The 22,138-nt window shown below is 45.4% G+C and overlaps 1 protein-coding gene across 1 annotated transcript; it reads right to left on the bottom strand.

Moving 5' to 3' along the window:
• Positions 1 to 1,153: 1,153 nt before the first annotated feature.
• On the bottom strand, positions 1,154 to 19,233 carry tlx1 (T cell leukemia homeobox 1). The gene is made up of 3 exons (XM_043712906.2): positions 18,591 to 19,233; positions 15,908 to 16,145; positions 1,154 to 4,550 (listed from the first exon to the last, which is right to left on the bottom strand). Exons 1-3 carry the CDS (start codon positions 19,045 to 19,047, stop codon positions 4,328 to 4,330), a joined length of 918 nt encoding a protein of 305 aa, XP_043568841.2. The 5' UTR covers positions 19,048 to 19,233; the 3' UTR covers positions 1,154 to 4,327.
• Between the last annotated feature and the right edge of the window lie 2,905 nt (positions 19,234 to 22,138).

Here is a 22,138-nt window from a genome sequence, read left to right as displayed (position 1 = left end):
AATAACAAGAGACAGACAGAACGAGAGAGACCAACTTGACTGGCTGTGCTGGCAGATACAATGTGGATAATGATGTTGTCAGATAGCATTGCACTATTGATTCCCAGCTAGCTTCTCCATCCAGCAAAGACATCCAGGGCAACATCCTAGGAATCTGAGAGCCATTCAAACGGTCCCAAGAATAGATTATTTTATTTTTGAAGCCTGATGTAGACCATTCAGCCAATTCAAACCATCCCCATATCCAACCTCACCTTCTCCCCACATCCCTCAATTCCACCTTTCCCCTTCTCTCCACATTCCTCAATCCCATCAACCCCCTTCTCCCATTGTCCTTCTAATCCCACCATCTCCCTCCTCCCCACATCCCTCAAACCCATCATCCCCTTTTCCCCATGTCCCTCAATCTCATTATCCCCACATCCCACAATCCCACCATTCCCCTTCTCCCCATGTCTCTCAAACACATCGTTCCCATTCTGCCACCATCCACCTCCTCCCCATGTCTCTTCCTCCCACCATCCCTTTCTCCCCACATTCCTTGATGCCTTGTCTCTCCTCAATTGTTTCTTCATCCCATTTATCTTGATGGGATTTGCTGTCCTTCTCTGAGAATTATTTTGCATTAAGACAGTTGTCTGGCTGATGCCTTCCCCTGTATTTCCTGCTGAGTGATCTTTAACCCTGGCTCAGGGGAAATCAGCCTTTCATCTCAAAGAGCACATTGCCTCCATTTGTCAATTCTAATTTCCTTATAAACTATAAAAAAATCATCATGAAGTTTCTCCTTTCTAAGAAAATGAGAAATTACTTTTTTAACGTTTCTTGAGACAGTTAATTCCTCATCCCTGAAATCTATTTTCTGGCAAGTTTGAAATAATTTGAACAAACCTTTTTGACAATGATGATACTTGCAAGAGTTGAACATGAATGAGAAAATTAGCAAATATCAATTTAGCAAGGAATCAATTTAAAAAAAAGTATCCTAGAATGTCAGAAATATTTGGGATTATGGCAGTGAGACAAATGTGGTGTGATTGGCAATCAGATTTTTGACAGGAATGTGGTTATGTTGAGATTTCAGTGACTCTGAGGAACTATCACTACAGTTGACGCCAGTTAGAACTCAACAAGAAAAGACAACACACACACAAAAACCAAACTTCTGCTTTATTTACATTGTGTAAACATTGATGGAAAAACAGGTAAAAATCTCACAGACTGGATGAAAAAAATACCAACTTTACAAAACTTAAAAGGTTCTGTGATGAGGGGAGAAGCGCTGGTTGTAACTGTGTCAAGTGCTATCTGTGGAACTAACAGTTACATGGATTATTAAGAATATGGGACATGGGTCTGAGACTTTTCCACTCATGAACAGATTGTGAACTGTGTAGAACATTTAAAACCAAGTTCATGTGAATCTCTAGACCTCTTAGGTGCTGTCACTAACAAATCTCTTGTTTCAGTTGAAGAGTAATATTCATCAAAGTGGCACCAAGAATAATCTTCTCCAAATCAGCATAGCCAGGAAAATTCAAACAATCCAGAAAGTATCACCTAAAGCAATAAATGGGATTGAGTTGAAGGCTCGTCCAGGGGTTGATTGGCCAGACTATGGAGTTTGGACACCCTAAACAATGCAAACCAAAGCTGCTCTAACAAATTTAACACAAAATAAAATTCCTGGTGGATGATGGAACTGACTTTGAATCAGGTAGAGATAAAAACAGACAGCACTGAAAATCACACCTTGGGATGTTTCGTTATGATAATGCTGCCATCTACATGCAAGTTGCTGTTGAAATACAGTGTAGATCCAACTGCAACTGACAGTGAGAGAAACATCAAGTTAATGTCCCATTTAAGGTAATGTCAGCTGTTTCCGTGTACTCTCACTCTAAATCTCAGTGTGAAGAACAGAGGATTTCTCCCTGAAGTTGTGGTCAACATTTATCACTGAAACAACACGACAGAATAGCAGTTTAACTGGTTATTATCATATCGCTGTTTATGGGAGTTCGCTGTGCAAAGGTCGACTGATGTGTTTTCTGCATTACAATGAGAAATTTTAGGATGTCCTGAGATTGTGAAAGGTGCTATACAAATGCAAGATCTTGTTTTCATTCACACACTGACTGACCCTCTGTGCATTTTTACCACTTTCTGTCTTCATTTCAGATTTCAAGGACTTGGCCCTTTTCATGAATGTACTTTGCTGTTTAAATGGGGACTCTTTGACCATGAGCCCCTCTCCTCTCAGAGGCTGAGATTTGTACATAGAAAAATAAATCAGAGACTCTCCAAATACAGGACTTAGTGCTGCAGAACTTTTCTTCCCCTCATTCTTTTTAGACATAATTTACACAAGATTTGTAGAAAGTTGATTACAGAAAATATTGATCATAAGTGCATAACTTATTTTGAAAGCTAGGTCCATTGTTAAGGAATAGCCTATGTGCTGGAATCATTCTGACTGTCAAATGCTTATCCAGCAAAGATTCCTGGCCGAAATTGTAAATGTTAACACTGACCTTCAGAAAACAAAATACTTTGATCACTAATTTTACCATTACTTTATATATTTATATATTTATATATATATCTATATAGAGACGACAGGGAGCTGTCTTTCACATGTCTTTTAAAGTGGACTCACTATATCTCTTACAGGGCAATAATTCTCATCCCTTAAAGACTAAACATTGATTTGATTTAAAACAAACTCATGATGACTGACGCTGTGCACTAACTCACCAGTGTGAGAATGGGGCAAACGTTCCCAAATTGAAAGGAGGAGTTTAAAATTGAGAATTGCCCTCCACAGTGACCTGTTCTGAAACTCTATCTCAAACAACTCCGTGACTCCATCATTCCATGTGAACCCATTTGCTCACTGCACATTCATTACATCTGGAACGGTTACCCCATGTTTTACTGGTGGCATGTTGTTATAATGCACAGCAGCGGGCTGATAACATCACTGCATCAGTTAGTGAAAGGGACCACAGTTTAAATCCCACGGCGGCAATCTGAATTAACACTTCTTTTTGTTGTAAAAAGTAATTGAATTTGGAAATACGAGGCCGGCCTCAAAGTTGTGAAGCTGTTGGATTGTCATAAAAAGCCAACTGGTTTACTAATTCTACCTGGTCCCCTGCCCGGTGAGGTTAATGACCTGTACACAGTTCAGCGTGGCCTTTGAAATGACCAGTAGCAATTCTTATTCCCCGAGTTCCTCACAGCTCCTCTCCAACTGACTTACACAAAGCTGGATATCCAGGCTGGAACTGAGGCTGCTTAGGGTGGGGATTTGGGGTGAGGGGTGAAGGTTTACAACTGAGACAGAGGATGATCATTGGGCGCAGGTATCTCTCATGTCAGTTCATTGTCCAAACATTGATCCTACATACATGTGTCTGTGTCTATAGGTGTATGTCCACATCTGTCCCCCTGACTGTCTCTGTCTATGTTTCATTCTGTGTCTCTGTTGGTATCTATCCCTCTGTCTCTGCCCATTTCCCTGTCCATGTCATAGAGTCATAGATATCCTAAATTAATCTAGTGCCATTTGCCAGCACTTGGCCCATAGCCCTCTAAACCCTTCCTATTCATATACTCACACAGATGCTTTTTAAATGTTGTAATTGTACCAGCCTCCACCACTTTTTGTCAGTATCTGTGTTTCTCTCTTTGTCCATGTCTGTGTCTCTATAGACATCTGTCCCCCGACTGTCTCTGTCTCTATAGGTATCTGTCCCCCTGACTGTCTCTGTCTCTATAGGCATCTGTCCCTCTGTTTCTGTCTCTATAGGTATCTATTCCCCCTAACTGTCTCTGTGTCTATACAGTATAGGCATCTGTCCCTCTATTTCTGTTTATGTCTATTTTGTATCTCTATAAGTATCCGTCCCCCTGACTGACTTTATCTGAGTCTCTGTCGGTACCCGTCCCTCTGTTGGAATATGAGCTGTTGTTTGATGTCTCTGTAGGTGTCTATGTGTTGCTGAGCTGGCCTGCTTTAGAAGCACTCACTTCCTTTGCAGCTTGGCCTGATGGCAGGAGAGAGGTGGAATTCACGAGCTGCCGAGTTGGCTTTTTAATCTGCCCCGGCAGGAATGGGGATCCCAATCCAGTGTCCCGGGAGGGAGCGAAGAGAGAGGCTGGGGAGCAGGAATCTGGGCTCTTCCGGGACCTGCAACCAGTCCAGTTTGACCAGAGAGTTACTGCCTTCCAGCGCCGGGTCTGTGCCACTGCAAGGACAACAACATGAATCCGGAGGCCTCTGTCTTTGTAAAAACCCCAGTTACATGATTGAATCTATTTGTTACTCGCAGGCAGAGGCCACGGAAGTAACCGAGGCAATCTTAGACGTCTCATCCGACCAGGGCTGCAGGTTCTGCAGGGCGTACAGCGAGGAGTTGTGCAGGCAGATGGGGTCAGGCTGAATGGGCTGGTTCAGGGATTTTTGGAAAGCTTCTTGCTGCAGTTGCATCAGGATTCGGTTCGCTTGCTGGCGCTCCGCTTCTCTCTCCTCTGCTGTCTGTCGCCTTGTCCCCAACAGGCCAGGGAGCAGCCGAAACAACAAACAGAACAAAAACAAAACAGAGACAAGAGTCTGTCAGTCACACTCTCCCCCGCCCCCACTCCTCAGCACTTCATGTGGTCAGTGTGTGCAAACCGGCCCCTTCACTCGGCTCGCCCCTTTCCAGGAACCATTTACCCAGCAGGAACGGTCTAGCCAAGCCCGTCCCATCATCTAACTGTATCCTATATCCACGGTGACCGCCAAATGTAAATCCGTGAGGTGCTTTCAGACGTTTACAACCCGCGGCACAAAGTTTGAGTTTGACTGTTAAAATGTTTTCCCTCCTCCAAATCCAGTCATTTCCCCAGTTCTCTCCCTTTGAAGACCATAAGAGGTAGGAGCAAAAGCAGACCATTAAGCCCAATGGCTGATCTGATCATCTTCACTTTCCTGCCTTTTCCCATTAACCCTTGATTCCCTGATTGAATAAAAAATCTATCCCGGCCTTGACTATATCTAATGAACCAGCCTGGACAAACCCTCTGTAGTAAAGAATTCCACTGATGCACTAAATCTCTGAGAGAAGACATTCCTCATCTCTGTTAGACCAGTGACCCCTTATTCTGAGATTTTGCCCTCTGGTCTCAGACTCTCCCACAACCTGTCCATATCTAAGGTTCCATAATCTCAGTTTGTTTAATATATTTCAGCCGCATGACACTGTAACCTTTTGCTATAAATTCTATTTCTTATGGTTCAGCTTCACAACCACCTGATGAAGGAGCAGCGCTCCTAAAGCTAGTGCTTCCAAATAAACTGTTGGACTATAACCTGGTGTTGTGTGATTTTTAACTTTGCCCACCTCAAATCCAACACCACCTCCTCCAAATCATTTCCATATCTACCTTGTCAAGTCATCAGAGAACTTCCTAAAAATCTTATACATTTCAATAAGGTGGTCTCTCATTTTTCCATATCCAATGAGCTCAGGCCCAATCTACTCAATCTCTCCTCATAACATTGCTTCCCCACCGCAACCCCCCCCCCCCCCCCCCATACCTGGGATCAGACTCGTGAATTGTCTTTAAACACTTTCCATTGTTCATTGAGGGAACACTTTTCAGATCCCAACTCAATTCAGTTCAAAATAACATTCACTGCATGTTCTCCCCAACCCCGCACCCTCCAACACTCCCTGTCCCTATGGCCAGTGATCCTCCTGCCATTGGAGACAGCTTCTCTTGATTTTTTTCTGCAAAACCCTTCATGATTTCCCTAGTATATTTTCTTGAGGTTTTAGGTATGAATTGTATAAATCCTCAGATGGAGAGATCCCTGCAGAGATCAGATAACCACCATCACTACCCCACAATCAGTTTCTTTAATACCACTGTGTTATGTCTCAACTGGATTTTCAGCTCTTGACATTGAACCACGGTTCATGAACTGAACTCCAGCGCCTGTCCCAGATCAAGCCCAAAGGGCCAGTGGCCTACTCCTGCTCTTAGTTCTTATGTTCTTATGTATGAATGAATACAAATAAAACCAGAGTACAAAACCCATAGTAGCAATGGTATTGATATCCTTTCCGATCTGGAACCCATACTCAGCTCCTACTACTGAGCAGGAGTGAATAAGGAGAGGAGCCTGGCTGAGTGAAAGGGAATGGTTGGGGGGGTGGTGGTTGGGTTCAAGGTGGGATAAATCCTCAAAGCTAAGGGAGGAGCTGCCCAAATGGGCTGGAGATGATTTAACAGCAGATGTCATACAGGCAGGCAGATGAAAAATCATTATCGAATCAAACTGAATAAACGTAGCTTCATGAAATGCCTGACTATTTTGTTTAGAGTTTTTCAAGGAAGAATCAACCAGAGTGGATAGAGAGGAACCAGTCGATGTGTTGCATTTGGACTTCTACAAGGAACCTCACAAAAGGTTAAGCTACAAGATAAGAGCCCACAGTATTGGAGGTAGTACATTGGCATGGATAGAGAATTGGCCTATGGGGTAGGAAGCAGTGAGTGGGGAAAAGAGATTCTATTTCAGGTTGATGACCAGTGAGGTTCCACAAGGATCAGTAGTGGGTAAGGAAATGAATATAGCCAGATTTACAGATGACACAAAAATAGGTGGGAAAGCAGGTTGAGAGAGGGATGCAAACAGTTCAGAGATATATTGATCGGTTATTAAGTGTGCAAAAAGTTGACAAATGGAGTATAATGTGGGAAAATGCAAAGTTGTTCATTTTGGAAGCCACGACAAAAGAACAGAATATTATTTAAGTGGAGAAAAACTACAGAAAGCTGTAACACCACTTGGAGGTACTTCCACACAAAACACAGAAAGCCAGCACATGGGTGCAGCAGGTAACCAGGAAGGCTAATGGAAGGTTGGCCCTTATTTCAAGGGGTTCAGAGTTTAAGAGTAAGGAAGTCTAACTGTAACTGTACAAGGTGCTGATGAAACCACATCTGGAGCAATGTGAACAGTTTTGATCCCCTTATTGATATCATTTCAGTGGAGGCAGTTCAAAGAAGGCTCATTAACATGATCCCTGGTATGGAGAGGTTGTCTAGTGAGCAAAACCTAAACAGGAAGGGAATCGAGTCATTGGAGTTTTAAAGAACAATAGATGATCTGATTGAAATATATAGGATTCTTATGGGGGCTTGACAGGGTACATGCTGAGAGGATGTTTCCCCTCATGTGCGTGTCTATGACTAGAGGACATAGTCTCAGAATAAAGGGGCACCAATTTAAAACTGAGTTGAGGAGGTATTTCTTGTCCTGGAGGATTGTGAGTCTTTGGAACTCCTCACCACAGAGAACTGTGGGGCCATAGTCCTTGCATATATTTAAGGCTGAGATAAATAGATTCTTGATTAGTTGGGGATCAAGGGCGATGGGGAAAGAGCAGGAAAGTGGACATGATGAATGTCTGATCAGACATTATGAATGATAGGGCAGGTTCAAAGGGCCAAATGGCCAACTCCTATTTCTTATGGTCTACGGTCTTATGGTCTAAGACAAAAACAACTTGTGTTTACATAGTACCCAAAACATCCCAAGATTCTTAAAAGAGGGTGATGGAACAAAATACCGTATAGGGAGACATTGGGTCAGGTGATCAATAGCTTGGTCAAAGAAGTGAATCTTAAGAGCGATAGACAATCGAGAGGCAGGAGGAATTTAAGGAGGCAATTCCAGGGTTTGAGATGGAGGCACAGCCAATGGTGCAGCATTACACTCCAGGAAGTTCAAGAGGCCACACTGAGAGCACACAGAGGTCCCAGAGGATTGTAGGACTGGAGGTGATGACAGAGAAAGGGAGGGGAGAGGCCATTGGAAGATTGCAATACAGAGATGAGAACTTTAAATGTCAGGTTTTGGTGGCTGGAAGGTACTCAGTGAGGACAGAAACCAAAAAGGAGAAAGTGAGGACTGCAGATGCTGGAGATCAGGGCTGAAAATGTGTTGCTGGAAAAGCGCAGCAGGTCAGGCAGCATCCAGGGAACAGGAGAATCGACGTTTCGGGCATAAGCACTGGGGCACCTGAAGAAGGGCTTATGCCCGAAACGTCGATTCTCCTGTTCCCTGGATGCTGCCTGACCTGCTGCGCTTTTCCAGCAACACATTTTCAGCACAGAAACCAAAAACACATGCAGAGGGTATGTGGACCAAAGTGCGGAAAGAGAAGTTACAAAAAAGCAGCAAATTTGAGAAGGTTGTACTGGAGATTAAGAAGCTACAGGACAGCAAGGATTCATGCACTGTGGCCAAGATGATGGGAACATCCTAAACAGTCCCTTTCATTTAGCTTGGAAATACTGAGCACCTACCAATAACACTGACCAATCAAGAGATGGTGGGAGAGGTGGGACAGCTCTGAAGTTAGAAGTACAATAGAATGATAGGATGATACAACATGAAGAGAGACCATTTGGTCCATCTTTGAAGAGGTAACCACACAATGTCAACAAAGCCTGGCTGTCAATCAGCATTAATAGGTGCAATCTCCATAGCAACACCTCTGACTTACAGAATTCCCTGGACAATCAATCAGCACTGTCATGCAGTATAAATTTTGGACATCTCCTTAAATGGCTATTCTTGCAGATCGTCCTGATAAGTTGAGGACAGAAAATCTTCCAGAAAATGTGTCCTTTCTCAGCAATACTTGAGAACAATTGGGTTAGTCACAGTCTTTCTCCTGTAACCCCCCGAAACTGCTCCTCTTCAGATATTTCCTCAATTACTTCTTGAAAGTTATGATTGAATCTGCTTCTTGCTCCTGGGTGAAAAGGTTTCCTGGTGAATTTCTTGTAAAACATTGAGTAGACAGATTGGATTCAGTCCTATTACATTGTGTTAACCTTACTGGAACACTGGAGGAGCCTGAAGTCAGGGTGGGGGAGTGGGAACAAATATTTACAGAGTGGTGGCTTCCACCAAAATTAATTTCAAGTTACCAGTTGCTTAGCGAATGTAGAGGAGACAGGGACAGCTGGATGATACCAATTTTTTTTATGATCATCTTCCTTCTTGTTTATTCAACTAATATTTACAAGAAATTTAATTCCCTGCCCCAGACTCAAGCTATTGCATTATTAATGTGATTGAGAGATTGATCCTATCCAAGGACTTTCAGAATTCCCAGATTCGGGGTAAGGTTACATTGGAAAAATGTTCCGGAAGAGCTTCACACAGAGACAGAGGCACAGGACAGGAGGGAGAGAGATCCTTACACAAGGGTAGAGAGACTTGCATACACAGGGACAGGACCCTCACAAACAGGGAGAGAGACCCTCACACTCAGGGAGAGAGATTGCCACACTCAAAGACCAAAGTCTTATCAACACTCAAAAGGGACAGTGACCTTCATAAGCATGCACATGTTTATTGGGACAGAGCCCTCAAAGAGACAAATACTCACACACCCTCTTAGACACCCTGACAGACACACACATGCTCACAGACACAACAACATCCACTCACAGACAGATAGGCTCCCTAACAGAATGACAGACACTCATACAGATTCACACACACATCCTAACAGACTGACACACCCCTTGCAGACACACACACCTTTTCACAGACACACACATACCCGCATAGAGACAGACACAAATCCTCACAGACACACACCCTCACAGACATCTACATCCTGACAGACACACACACACCCCTGCACAGACACTCATACATCCTTACAGAAATACACATCCTCACAGACATACACCTCTTCTCAGACACGCAAACACAAATCCCCACACATACACAATCTCTTGGACACACATATACTCATGAATCCTCACAGACACACATGGAGATTTGCATATAAACAGGGACATATTACTTTTCTGTATTTAATGTCACCTATCTTAAACACATACACCTCCATTTAATTGCTACTCTGCAATTTCTATTTTGTCACAATTTATAAAAGATCCCAATGTTAGTTTCTTCCACCTGATACTCTGCAATATTGGAGTTTTGCTCTTTAATTTGTCTCTGTTTGTTTGCAAATTTCTGGCCCCAAGTTCACAGCACACTGCCATTCCAATTTAGTGTTTGTAAATTTGTAAATTCAACTTTCTATTCCTTCACCCAAGTCCTTAATAAATACAATGAAAAGCTGAGAGTTCCCTGCTGAACATCAATGGTCATGCTCAGGAATCAAAGTATGTGTCCTTCACCCTTGCTCTCTGTCACCAGCCTCCCTCGTCCCCATGTCACAGGGTTTGCTCCAATTCATGTTTAATAAATTTGAGTGTAGGTTATTAAAGATCAAAGCTTTATTGTGATAAAATGAATTAACTGAAGGCACCGACTATAGCACAGTTAAGGGCTCCAGTATTATTTCAATATATTGCAGAACCCACTGGGTGCTGGGGACTTGGGCTTGTAAATTAGCTGCACCCTTAGTCAAACTGTTCCAGTGCAACCTCGATACTGGCATGCACACACCAATTTCCCAGATATGTCCTACCCACAAAAAGCAGGACAAAGCTAAGTCATCAATCAACTGTTGATCATCAGCAGAGTAACAGAAAGTGCTATTCAGGAGCCCTTGCACAGCAATATGCCCAGTCTCGGTTCCACCAGGGCTACCCAGCTCCTGACCTCATAACAGTCTTGGTGCTAACATGTACGGAAGAGCTGAGCCCCAGAGGTGAGGTGAGAGTGACTGTTCTGGACATCAATGTATGTAGTTTTATTTGTTTACCGGATGTGAGTGTGGTTGGCTGTGCCAGCGTGTATTGCCCAGCCCCAGTAACCCCCAGGAAGGCGACAGTGAGCTGCCTTGCTGAACCCACCAAGCCCATGTGATGTTGGTGACCCCATAGAGCGGGTTTGAATGGGGCTCCAGGGCCGATTCCAGGGCATCTCAGCGAGACTCGGGGGCAACGGTGGGGGTGATGGGGCGGGGGCGGGGGCGGGAGGGGCTGGAGGTGGGCTGTTACTAAAGGGCTTTCCTGTTTTATTTTGATGCGATCGGGACAGTTATTCTGTGACACTCAGTCAGGACCGTTCACTCGGGCCAGAAACATGACAGTTCCCAGAATAAGGAGCGTGTCAGAGTTGCAGGACGCGAGTGAGTGAGAACTAGAGGGAAACTGGCAGAAAAATAGAAACAAGAGAGAGAGGAGGAGGAGGAAAGAGAGAATGAAGGGGACGAAAGAGAGAGAGAGCAGAGACAAAAAAAAATCCGTCAGACTTGTTCAAATCTTTTTTCGCGAGGAATTGCACCGGCTGAAGTAGAGCGGAAAGTGAACGGGGAATGGGATCGTCCCATCCCGGGAGAGGAATAAGATTCGGTCTCTAGGATTCATCGCCTCCTGAATCCCAATGCTGCTAAAAATGTGGGGAAGTCTGACAGGTTGGCGGGCATTTGAGAGAGAGAGTGAGAGAGTTGGGGCTGTAGGAGAGGGGAGAAAGAGAGATTGGAACAGCGACAGAAAGAGAATTAAAACAGTGAGAGGGATGGAGGATGGGGGAAAGTGAAAATAGAGAGAGAGAGAGCGGAGAGAAATCAGCGAACAGGCAGAGACTTTACCGAAGGATAATTTTCATTTCTAGGACGGGACAGATCGAAGTCAGTGGGCAATAAGTAAGGTCACTGTGGGTCACTCTTTCTTAAAAGTGGAGGCCTGAGGATTCTGAGTCTGTCTCGCAACAAACTGTGTGAATAATTCATTCCAACGGCAGGTGGGGCTTACCCCGAGCTGGGGTGAGTGGTTCACAGCGCCACGCTCACCGGGTGAACGGTCAACGTTGATTTCAATGGCACTGAATCGCGGTTTTTAATCGAGGACTGATACAACATACAGAAAGTCCTGAATAAACTTGCAGAATGCAATTAACAAATTGACCTCAATGTGTCAGCCAGTACAGTATATTTTGGCAGGAAGAATAGGGGGTGATTTTTTTTCTCTTTTAAGGTAAACATCTGACCTTATAGACGCTTATACTGTCGTTGAAGGGGTAGGCACTGCTGCCTCGGAGCGCCAGGGACCTGGACTCGATTCCAGCCTCGGGCGACTGCGTGGAGTTTACACATTCTCCCCGTGTCTGTGTGGGTTTCCTCCCACAATCCAAACACGTGCAGGTTAGGGTGAATTGGCCAGGCTAAATTGCCCGTAGTGTTCATCAGGGATTGTAGGGTCCGTGCCTTAGTCAGGGGTAAATGATGAGCAATAGGTTCGGGGTGAGTTACTCTTCGGAGGGTTGGTGTGGACTTGGGGATTTCCACACTGTAGGGATGCTATACACAAAAATAAAGGCGTTAATGGGAATTGTATTTTTCCGAGAATGAGGGATTTCAAGACGAGGGGCATAATTTTAAGGTGAGAGGAGAAAGACTTTAACACAGAATGAACTTCCTGAGGAAGTGGTAGATGTGGGTACATTTGCCACGTTCAGAAGACATTTGGGCAAGTGTATGAACAGGAAAGGGTTTGGAGGGATATGACCCATGCGCAGGCAGGTGGGACTAGTTTAGTTTGGGATTGTTGGCCTGAAGGGAACAGGTCTGGAAGTGCAGGATAATCAACTCACTCCACGCAGTGACAGAGGTTAATAAACCCACTCAAAAAAAATACTCGGGGCTCCACTTTCAGCAAGAGACAACTGGAAAACGGGGAAAACCATAATAAACGTGCATCAACAGAAATTGCTGGAAAAGCTCAGCAGGTCTGGCAGCATCGTGGAGAGAAACCAGAATTGATCTTTCGGCTCTTCCTCAGACTCAGGGTTCTGATTTCTCTCCACAGATGCCGCCAGACCTGCTGAGCTTTTCCAGCAATGTCTGTTCTTGTTTCTGATTTGCAGCATGCAGTTCTTTCGGTTTTTAAACTTGTATCAAAATGGTTAAGACCACACCTAGCTCTGTGAACCGCTCTAGTCTGTTATGAAAGGGATATAAAGGCATTGGGGAAAGTACGGAAAATATTGAATGGATTGGGAGCTTTTCCTTATTAGGAAGGGCTGAGCAGCGTGGAATGCTTTTCTCTAGAGAAGGGAAGATTGAGGGGTGACTCGATAGAGGCTGTGAAGGTTCTGAAATGTGATGTGGGTAAAAGTTGCTAATGGTCGACCGAGGGGCCATGACCGAGGGATCGTTACTATATCCCAACCAGCACTTCAGCAGCAATGTTAAAAAGTACACCACAATACCAGAATTTTGACTTTGTACACCCCAGTCCAACACCGGCGTCTCCAATTCAGGAGCAGTGTCTTTCCCAGAGAGTAACGAGAATGTGGAATCCGCGGTGAGAGTGAGGGAGCAGCAGGAATCAGGCAGGAACCGCGCGGAGAGCCAGCTTCTGTCTGATTGTCCCATTTACTGCCAGCATCAGCGAGGCAATGGGAACCCAGTGAGGAAATAAAGCCGAAAGGCATGGAGTGAGAGGAGACGGAGGGAGGGAGTGTGATGGGGGCGAGGGGGAGTGAGGGAGAGGAGACCGAAGGAGGGAGGGAGATTGAGAGAGGAGGGGGAAACTGAGGAGGGAGATTGCGGGTGGGAGGAAGACTGAGGGAGGGAAACTGAAGGAGGGAAGGAAACGGAGGGAGGGAGACGGAGTGCGGGAGACTGAGGGAGAGAAACTGAGGAGGAATTGAGGGAGGGAGAAGTGGTATAAAGAGGAAAAGAATGAGGGAAGGGATTGATTAAACTGTTTAGGGAATCTTGGGAAGGGATGAAATAGTTTTGGAAACTTTTACGAAAATTCCAGAAAACATAGAAAATCAAGTCATGATCACCTCATGTAAAGTTTCAGAGAGGCATGGATAGGATAAATAGACAAAGTCTTTTCCCTGGGATCGGGGAGTCCAGGATTAGAGGGCATAGGTTTAGGGTGAGAGAGAAAAGATATGAAAGGGACGTAAGGATCAACTTTTTCATGGTGTGTGTGTGTGAAATGAGCTGCCAGAGGAAGTGGTGGAGGCTGGTACAATTGCAGCATTTAAAAGGCATCTGGATGGGTAGATGAATGGGAAGGGTTTAGAGGGATGTAGGCTAAGTGCTGGCAAATGGGACTAGATTAGGTTAGGATATCTGGTCGGCATGGATGAGTTGGACCGAAGGGTCTGTTTCCGTGCTGTACATCTCTATGACTCTGATTTCCCCCACCTCCCCACCCCCACTCTCTCAGCCTCCCCCTCCTCACCACCCCCTGATTCCATCAGTTCTGGGTTTAGCTCCTAGGTGTTATTCGGCCCTCTCTCTCTCTGTTGTCCCTGGACCCAGCCGTTGGTGTTTGCAGAAATCTGAGATGAACTTGCGGTTGAATTGCAGGGAGCCGCTGGAGCAGGCAAAGTATTGAAATGTCACATTGAAACGAGCCGAAACTCCCGGGTCTGGGGCTTAAAGCTCATCACTCCCGTTAGGACCTTGCTGTCCACTGGGCCGGGGTCTCTCACTCAGAGGACCCCACTTCCTGCAAATAGAGAGAAATCCTTCACACTGTTCACTCGGACCTTGGTGAATGTAGTTGGGATGTAGCGGTGAGAGATCAGCACCTTCACATTATGTGATCAGCTGAAAATAATTGCGCTTTGATAACGTTTCATTTTTCCCAAGATTTTTTTTCCCAGGAGCGGGAATTTGTTTGGAAAAGCTCTCCTCGTTTATTCGCATCCCATTTAATAATTAGTTTCAAAATGTTGGGGAAATTAATTCCGATGTAAGGAAAATTCAGGTGGCTATAAGAAGGAAGGGAGGGCAGAGTCGGTGCTTAGGGACAGAGTCGAACGTTACGGCTTTGGGGAATGGCTGGGTTTTAGGGACAGAGAGAGAGAGCTAAACAGAGACAGAGAGAGACAGAGACAGTAGCGTACTGAATTCCCAGGCAACCGACTCTGAGGAGCTTCAGTTATCCCTGAGTATTTACCCAGCTCCCCCCTCCCTTAGCGCTCCCCACATTTCACCGCAGCCACTGTCTATGCCCGTTGTAAACTGCTGACCATCTTACCCCAATGGCCCAGAGAGTTTGTCTTTACCACAAGCGGAGGCATCGCCCCTTATTTCACCCTGTCCTGTCCTCGGTCTGCTCCCTTTTGTTGCAAAATACATTTTCCAGGGAAGTTTGTGGAACTTATTCTTTTACATCAAGAAACGATTCGAGATCTGGATATGTATTCTGTTGGCATTATCTTTATGAAGGTTCTGTTCCTTACTGCGTGTCATTATAATGAGAGCACTCAGTTCCGGGAGGGCTGGAGAGGTCTATGCAAGATTTGATCCTAATTATTGTACCTTCCTACCGTTCCATTCTGGGCCAGGAGCGGCGAATCCAAGTGTTTGAGTTATTTTCTGTGGTGTTTTTAGTGAGTTGTGTAACTGTGTATCCCAAGGCTGCCCCATTTACACTCATTATTTCCCAAACAACCGGTTCAATTGGCCACCTCGCACTTACCTGTGTTAAAGCCAATTAGAACAGTCACATTGCTCTTGTGGAAGTCAATAACGTGTCTTATTGAAAAGGGTTGGCAAGGGGAGAGATGTGGGGAGAGGCAGAGAGCGGGGTTGGGGTCCAGGGTGGGGCGGCATGGTGGCTCAGTGGTTAGCACTGCTGCCTCACAGCACCAGGGTCCCAGGTTCGATTCCAGCCTCGGGCGACACACACTGTGTGGAGTTTGCACGTTCTCCTCGTGAATGCGTGGGGTTTCCTCCCACAATCCAAAGATGTGAATCCAGGTAGAATTGGCCATGCTAAATTACACCATAGCGTTAGGTGCATTAGTCAAAGGGAAATGGGTTTGGGTGGGTTACTCTTCGGAGGGCTGGTTGGGCCGAAGGGCCTGTTTCCACACTATAGGGAATCTAATCTGTAGCAATGGGAAGGCCGCCTGATCTCACCCTCACTCCCCACCTACCTCCACTTGGTCCGCCGGTTCTGAAACCACGTTTTGACTTGAGCGTCGGTCATTTTCAAAGCTTTGGCCAACGCTGCTCTCTCGGCTGAGGCCAGGTATTTCTGGCGGTGAAACCGCTTCTCCAACTCGCAGATCTGTAGTCGGGTAAAGGAAGTACGGGGCTTCTTCTTTTTCGGTGGAGTTCTGTTTTGATAAGGGTGCCCTATCCGTCGGGTCACGGTGAAAGGCGACAGGGCCACTGCAACACAAGCAGACGGGGCAGAGTTAGTGACTGAACAATTCCAGGCACAGGGACCGGGTGGAGGTATATTGCTGTCTCCCTCTCTCTCTCTCACACACGCACTCAACCCTGGAGTTGGCCTGACAGGCGAATTGACACACTAACATCCGCTAAAAATCACTGCTCCACACAAACCACACTCTAATCTCAAAAATAGAACTGCGGATGCTAGAAATCTGCTACAAAAACTGAAATTGCTGGAGAAGCTCAGCAGGTCTGACAGCATCTGAAAAAAAAAACCAGTTAAGATTTCGAGTGAGTTTTCGTTCCGAAGACGGGTCACTGGACTCAAGACGGTAACTGCACTTTCTCACTCCCACAGTCGCTGAAGAAGTTCTCCAGCGATTTCTGTTTTTCTGTTGTTACAAAATGCACTCTCCACGGAAGCCTGCGAATTTGATCTTTACATCAAGCGAACCGACCCCGGGACAAACTCCCAGTCCCCATCCTGACTGCACTCATTAATCCGCAGCGTTTCGATAATTCTCTGAGAGTTTTCCGGGTGAGCGCTGCTTTCTGGCTCCATGTGCTGGCGGTGGACGGGACCGTTGGTGTTTATTGGGGTTTGCCCGGCCCGAGTTATCTGAATCCGGCGCCGATTTGCATGAAATATCGCGCCTCGGAAATGCTTGAAGGTAGAAATAGTGAGGCGTTTGGGGCAGGCAATGATGGGGAAAATCTAGGAGATACTGACAGAGACGCAGAGTAACAGGCATCTGGGGAGGTGGGGGAGTGTGGGAGAGTTAGAAACAGAAAATATCAAAATATATAAGAAAACTGAGGGGAGGGGGAATGAAATAGAAAATTGAAAGAATTCGATAAAAGAGAGAGATAGAAAAAAGGCAAGTTGATAAAATGTTGTAGAATTCGATTTTAAAAATTGGGAATATTTGATCATTTAAATGTCTGAAATAAAATTCATGTTGTCTCTGGCTGTACTGCCCAGGTAAATGGGGATACATTTATCTAATGCACATCCCGGCTGCAAACTCCCCACTCTAAGTGATTGTTGGTCACCTATTTGTACTGTCTGATGGTGTGAAGGGGGCTTCTGAGGGGTGGGCAGGGAGGCTGAAGTCTAGGGGGCTCAAAGCCCCGGGCAAAACCGGCGAGGATGCCCGAAAATTTGGAATCTTTGAGAAGAACTGAATTAGGAAGGTCAGGGCTTCCAGAAACGGGTTTTATTTTCGCCGCTGAAAGAAGCCGAGAGGATGTTTGGATTTAAATGGAAGTTTTCAGAGGAAGCCGAGCCTATCGAACAGTCTCTGAGCTCTTTTACTGTGATATTGGGACTTCTCCGGGATTCAAATGTCCCGTGATTTCACTACTGTATGCTTTAAAATCTAAACGGATTGTAAAAAAAAGTTAAAAAATATTCTTTTCAAATTTTATCTAGATATGTAAACATATAAAAATGCTTCTTTAAAAAAAAAACAACAGTTGAAATACATTAATTGTCTCAACGAATTGCCAGAAACCAGTGTTATAATCACTCAGTTAAAAATTAAAATGTGGATAAGTTTGAGGATATTATGAAAAGAATTGAAATGAAATCCACCTACCTAATATTAAAATGACAAGTCATCTATATATATAGTACATGAGAATAATCTGGTTCATGTTTCCACCTCACACAAACACTTGGTTTAATTTATAAATAAACCCAAGTTATTTTGAAATGATAATATAATTATTAATGCAGCCTCAAAACCTTTTTTTTGTCGTTGTTGGAGGTAAATACCGTCCGTGTGTTTGCTGAGTAAATTTCAGGCATTAGTAACCGGCAGAGCCGGCTTGAGCAATTGTAAACAGAAGCAGAGTTGGGGATACTGAGCTTAAACAGCGTTAGAGAACATTATTCGTTTGGATTTAAATTCATACACTGTTTGGGGGGGGGGGGGGGGGGGAGATATCGCGACTGCTGAATGCGGATCGTTTAGAACCAAGCTGTTTAATTCAGACTTTTGAAAACATCGAGGGGGCGGCGAGAGAAAGGAATATTCTCCAGTCAGTTAGAGAAAGATTCGGCCGACCCGTCCGTTCTGCTGTTTACATTCAATTCTCATTAGTTTCGTTTTTAAAAAGCAGGCTGTTTATAATAGCAGGTTGACTGCTTCTTCATCAATCAGGCCAGTTACAGACTTCTGAAAATTGCTTAAATATCAGGAAGATGTTTATTAATGGACAAAATCTGCTGTGATCCGCACATTATTAATATCAAGTGGTGAATACATTGCGAAGTTAAAGAGACACGATCAGACCCGGTTAACATCCCCGGATAAAGCACCAAACGGTTCTCGCTAGTTTCCAAAGCATTTGGACTTACAGAGAATGAAGGAAACGCAGGGAGGGGAGAATGAGAGGCCGGTTATAGCTCGGGGTGAGTTTCTCCCTCTCCTTTACCTGTGAATCTATCCTTGGTGTACCTTCTGTTACTTTCCATCCAGGGGAATGTCAGGTTTGTCAGGTTGTTGTTGGAGCTGGGGGCGGTCGTCACTCCAGTGGACAGGGGTTGGTGCACCCCAGTGCTGACGGGCCGATGGGCCGGCACCCTGATGACTCCCGCCGGGTTTAAACTGCTGTTGTTCATGCCCAGGTTAACCCCGTACGGGCCCGTCAGTGGCGCCAAGCTGCACGCGTTATTATAGCCGCCTCCGCTGCCGTTGCTGTTGTAATTCACGGTGTAATTCATGTTGCTGTAATTCCCACTCACCATACAGCCCAGGCTATAGTCCATATCCTGCAGCCGGGAATTCGGGATCATGCAGCTCCCTTGATCCGGATTGTTCAAGATCTGGTCTATTCCGAAACTGATAGGTTCGTGTTGGGGGTGTGCAACTTGCCCCCCTATATGTTCCATTTTGTGGTCTGGGGTGGGGAAGGGGGGGAAGGGGGTGCGTGAGGGTAAGAAACAATAATTGCCCGGTGTTTCCAACTCGCAAATCGAGGTTCCTCCTCCCCAGTCTCCAGGAATATAAAAAAAAAACCCTGGAATTCTCAGGCTCCTTCCCGTGGAGCCGAGGCCTGGCTGCTGTAATTTGCAGGAGGTTTTCCGAATGAGACTGAAGACCAAAGCATCAATCATTACGCAGCAACAACTCCCAGACAGAAGGCATCGTGCATTGGAGGGAGGGCTTGTTCTTTATTGGCTGGGACCTGAGTGACATTAAAAAAAAGCAGGGGGTTGAGGGGGGGAGGGAGGAAGGAAGGGGAGGGGACGAGGAGTTTACCAGGAGAGCAAAGAGATGGCGAGTCCTACCCTAATAAAGTCAACTCACAAATTCATGCAAAAAAAAAGCCCTTGGAATTCTCAACTTATTGATTGGAATATCATCAAGAGCTCTTTCTCAATAAGCAATGAGAAGTGGGTCATATTTTACCATATTCTCTGAGGGGAAAGCCCGCCAGGCAATATAATTCACAATTTGCAACTCGCCCCCGCCCTCAATCTCTTCTTTAGAAATCTGACCATCGAGTTCCCTCCCGTTGACATCCAAAGTTTATTTTTTCGCTTATTTTTTCTCTTTTCGTGTATACGAACTTCAAAAGAAAAACCCCAAGTAAAATGGTTATAAAACCATCTGATTGTACAATGATTGTGTATTATGCGTGTGGGTCTACATATCTCTGTGCAGCGACAGAGTGAACGTGTTTCAGATTTGAAAGTACTCAGTGTAGTGAATTTGAAAACGGCTACACAATGTCGAACAACTGACTACAGAGTGAGATTGGGACAACTGCTGGCCTGACAGTGGGAATAAACTCACAGAAACGCTCCACAAAACAAAAACATAACACTTCAAAATCATTCAATCAACCAGGAAAACGACTGGACGAAAATCTTCAACATAAATTCATAAAATATCATTTATTACCCTACGTTAAACCTCTCGCTAGTTCAACGTGTTTAATTAGAATATTCAGCTTAAAATAGAATTTGTTAGAAACTTGTTAGAAAGCGTTGAATAAAAATCGAAACATTGTAAAAGTGAACGATTCCACATTTAAACAAATGGATGGAGGATTCGCTTTTTTTCATCTGGAATAGGAACCGGGAACGTGTTTTATATTTTGATCGAACCTTTTAACACTCGATCTTTCCCGATTTAACATTCGGGCAGAAAGTGGAGTTTAAATTAAATGATGAAATGTAACGAAAGAGAGGTTTCAGTGTATTCAAACAAATGCCCGCGGGTTTTTTTTTTAAATATTGTCTTCATGGGGAATGAGCCTGGGGTGTTACACTCACAATGTTCCTTCGGGTGAGATTCACACACTCCCTCTGTCCCTCTATTCCTCTCTGTTCTGTGTTCACCTGGCTCGGGTTCTGACACTGACCTGACCACTGACAAACCCCAGAGAACGGAATTCATTTTTCAAACACACAAAAAAATAGTTTGGCAGGTCCTATGTTTTCGGGTCAGCCCAGTGATCAGTTTCACTGCCACGTATAGGAAGAAATTCCAGGATTCGGACCCCAGCAACCCCACTGTACCTAATTCTCCACCTCCAACACCATGCCCTCATTCACACATTCTTACATTCCCTCTCACACAAATCCCGCTCTCTCTTACATTCTCTCTCACATCCCCCTTCTCCCTCTCTTCCATTCCCCTTTTTCATATTCCTCCCCCCAAATTCCCCCCCCCCACATCTCCCCACTCTCTTACAATCCCCACTCTCTCACATTCCCCCCCTCATTCCTCCCTCTCTCTTACATCCCCCCTTTTCACATTCCCTCTCTCTCTCATTCCTCCCTCTCTCACACATCCCCCTCTCTCACATCCACCTCTCTCACACTCCCCCTCTTTCACATTCCCCTCTCTCTCATTCCCCCTTCTCTCTCATATCCCCCCTCTCTCATTCCTCCCTCTCTCACACATCTCCCCCTCTCTCTCACATTCCCCACTCTCTCACATTCCCCCTCTCTCACATTCCCCCTCTCTCACATTCCCCCTCTCTCTCACATTCCCCCCTCTCACATTCCCCCCATCACATTTCCCCTCTCTCACATTCCCCCTCTCTTCCCCCTCTCTCTCACATCCCCCCTCTCACATTCCCCCTCTCTCTCACATTCCCCCCTCTCTCACATTCCCCCATCACATTCCTCCTCTCTCTCACATTCCCCCTCTCTTCCCCCTCTCTCTTCCCCCTCTCTCTCACATTCCCCCCTCTCTCACATTCCCCCCTCTCTATCACATTCCCCCCTCTCTCTCACACTCCCCTTACCTCGAACACACTATCCCTCTCTTCATTCAGCGCTGACTCTTGTCTTTCATCTCCACACCCCCCGCCCCGCCTCCTATTCACTCTCCTTCTCTCACCCTGCCCCTTTACAGACCCCGTCTCACGGTCTCCATTTCTAAACGGGTTTCTGTCTTTCTTTAAAGTTCCCTCTTTTTCATCCAGTTATACCTCTCTCTCCTTTCACTTCTTCCTTTTCATTTCTCGCCTTTCAGTTTTTACTTGTTCACATCCTCGCACATTCTCTTTCTCTCTCACACACACACTCCCTCTCTTTCATTCACTCTCCCTCTCTCTCACATACTCCCCTTCCCTCACACACACTGGCCCTTTCACACATTTCCTCTGTTTCACACTCTCTCTCACCCTCTTCTCACACACACTCCCTCTCACACACACAACCCTCTCTCTCACACTTAGCCTCTGTTTCACAGTTTCCCTCTGTTTCATATGTTCCCTCACACACACACCTTTCCTCTCTCACTCACACACACCCTCACACTCACACACACACTCCCCCTCACACACACTCCCCCTCTCTCTCATACTCCCCCTCACACACACTTCCCCTCTTACACACATACTCCCCCTCTCACACACACTCCCCCTCTCTCTCACACTCCCCCTCTCACACACACTCCCTCTCTCACACACGCACACATTCGGCCAGGCACATATGATTGAACATTTGAGCGGAGAATCTGGAA

This window comes from Chiloscyllium plagiosum, unplaced genomic scaffold, assembly GCF_037043375.1.
Source record: "Chiloscyllium plagiosum isolate Xiang-an unplaced genomic scaffold, Cpla_swu_hap1 HiC_scaffold_22, whole genome shotgun sequence".
Lineage (NCBI taxonomy): Eukaryota > Metazoa > Chordata > Chondrichthyes > Orectolobiformes > Hemiscylliidae > Chiloscyllium > Chiloscyllium plagiosum.
Note: the sequence above shows the minus strand (reverse complement) of the source record. Positions and strands in the feature narration are given on the sequence as shown.

What these genes read in the sequence shown, in the direction of transcription:
- tlx1 (XM_043712906.2), bottom strand. Translation starts at nt 19,047, where the DNA reads ATGGAACATATAGGGGGGCAAGTTGCACACCCCCAACACGAACCTATC. An exon ending in CACCAAGGATAGATTCACAG is followed by an intron (nt 16,146 to 18,590) that starts GTAAAGGAGAGG and finishes CTTGTGTTGCAG; the next exon opens with TGGCCCTGTCGCCTTTCACC. An exon ending in AACCGGCGGACCAAGTGGAG is followed by an intron (nt 4,551 to 15,907) that starts GTAGGTGGGGAG and finishes GTTGGGGACAAG; the next exon opens with GCGACAGACAGCAGAGGAGA.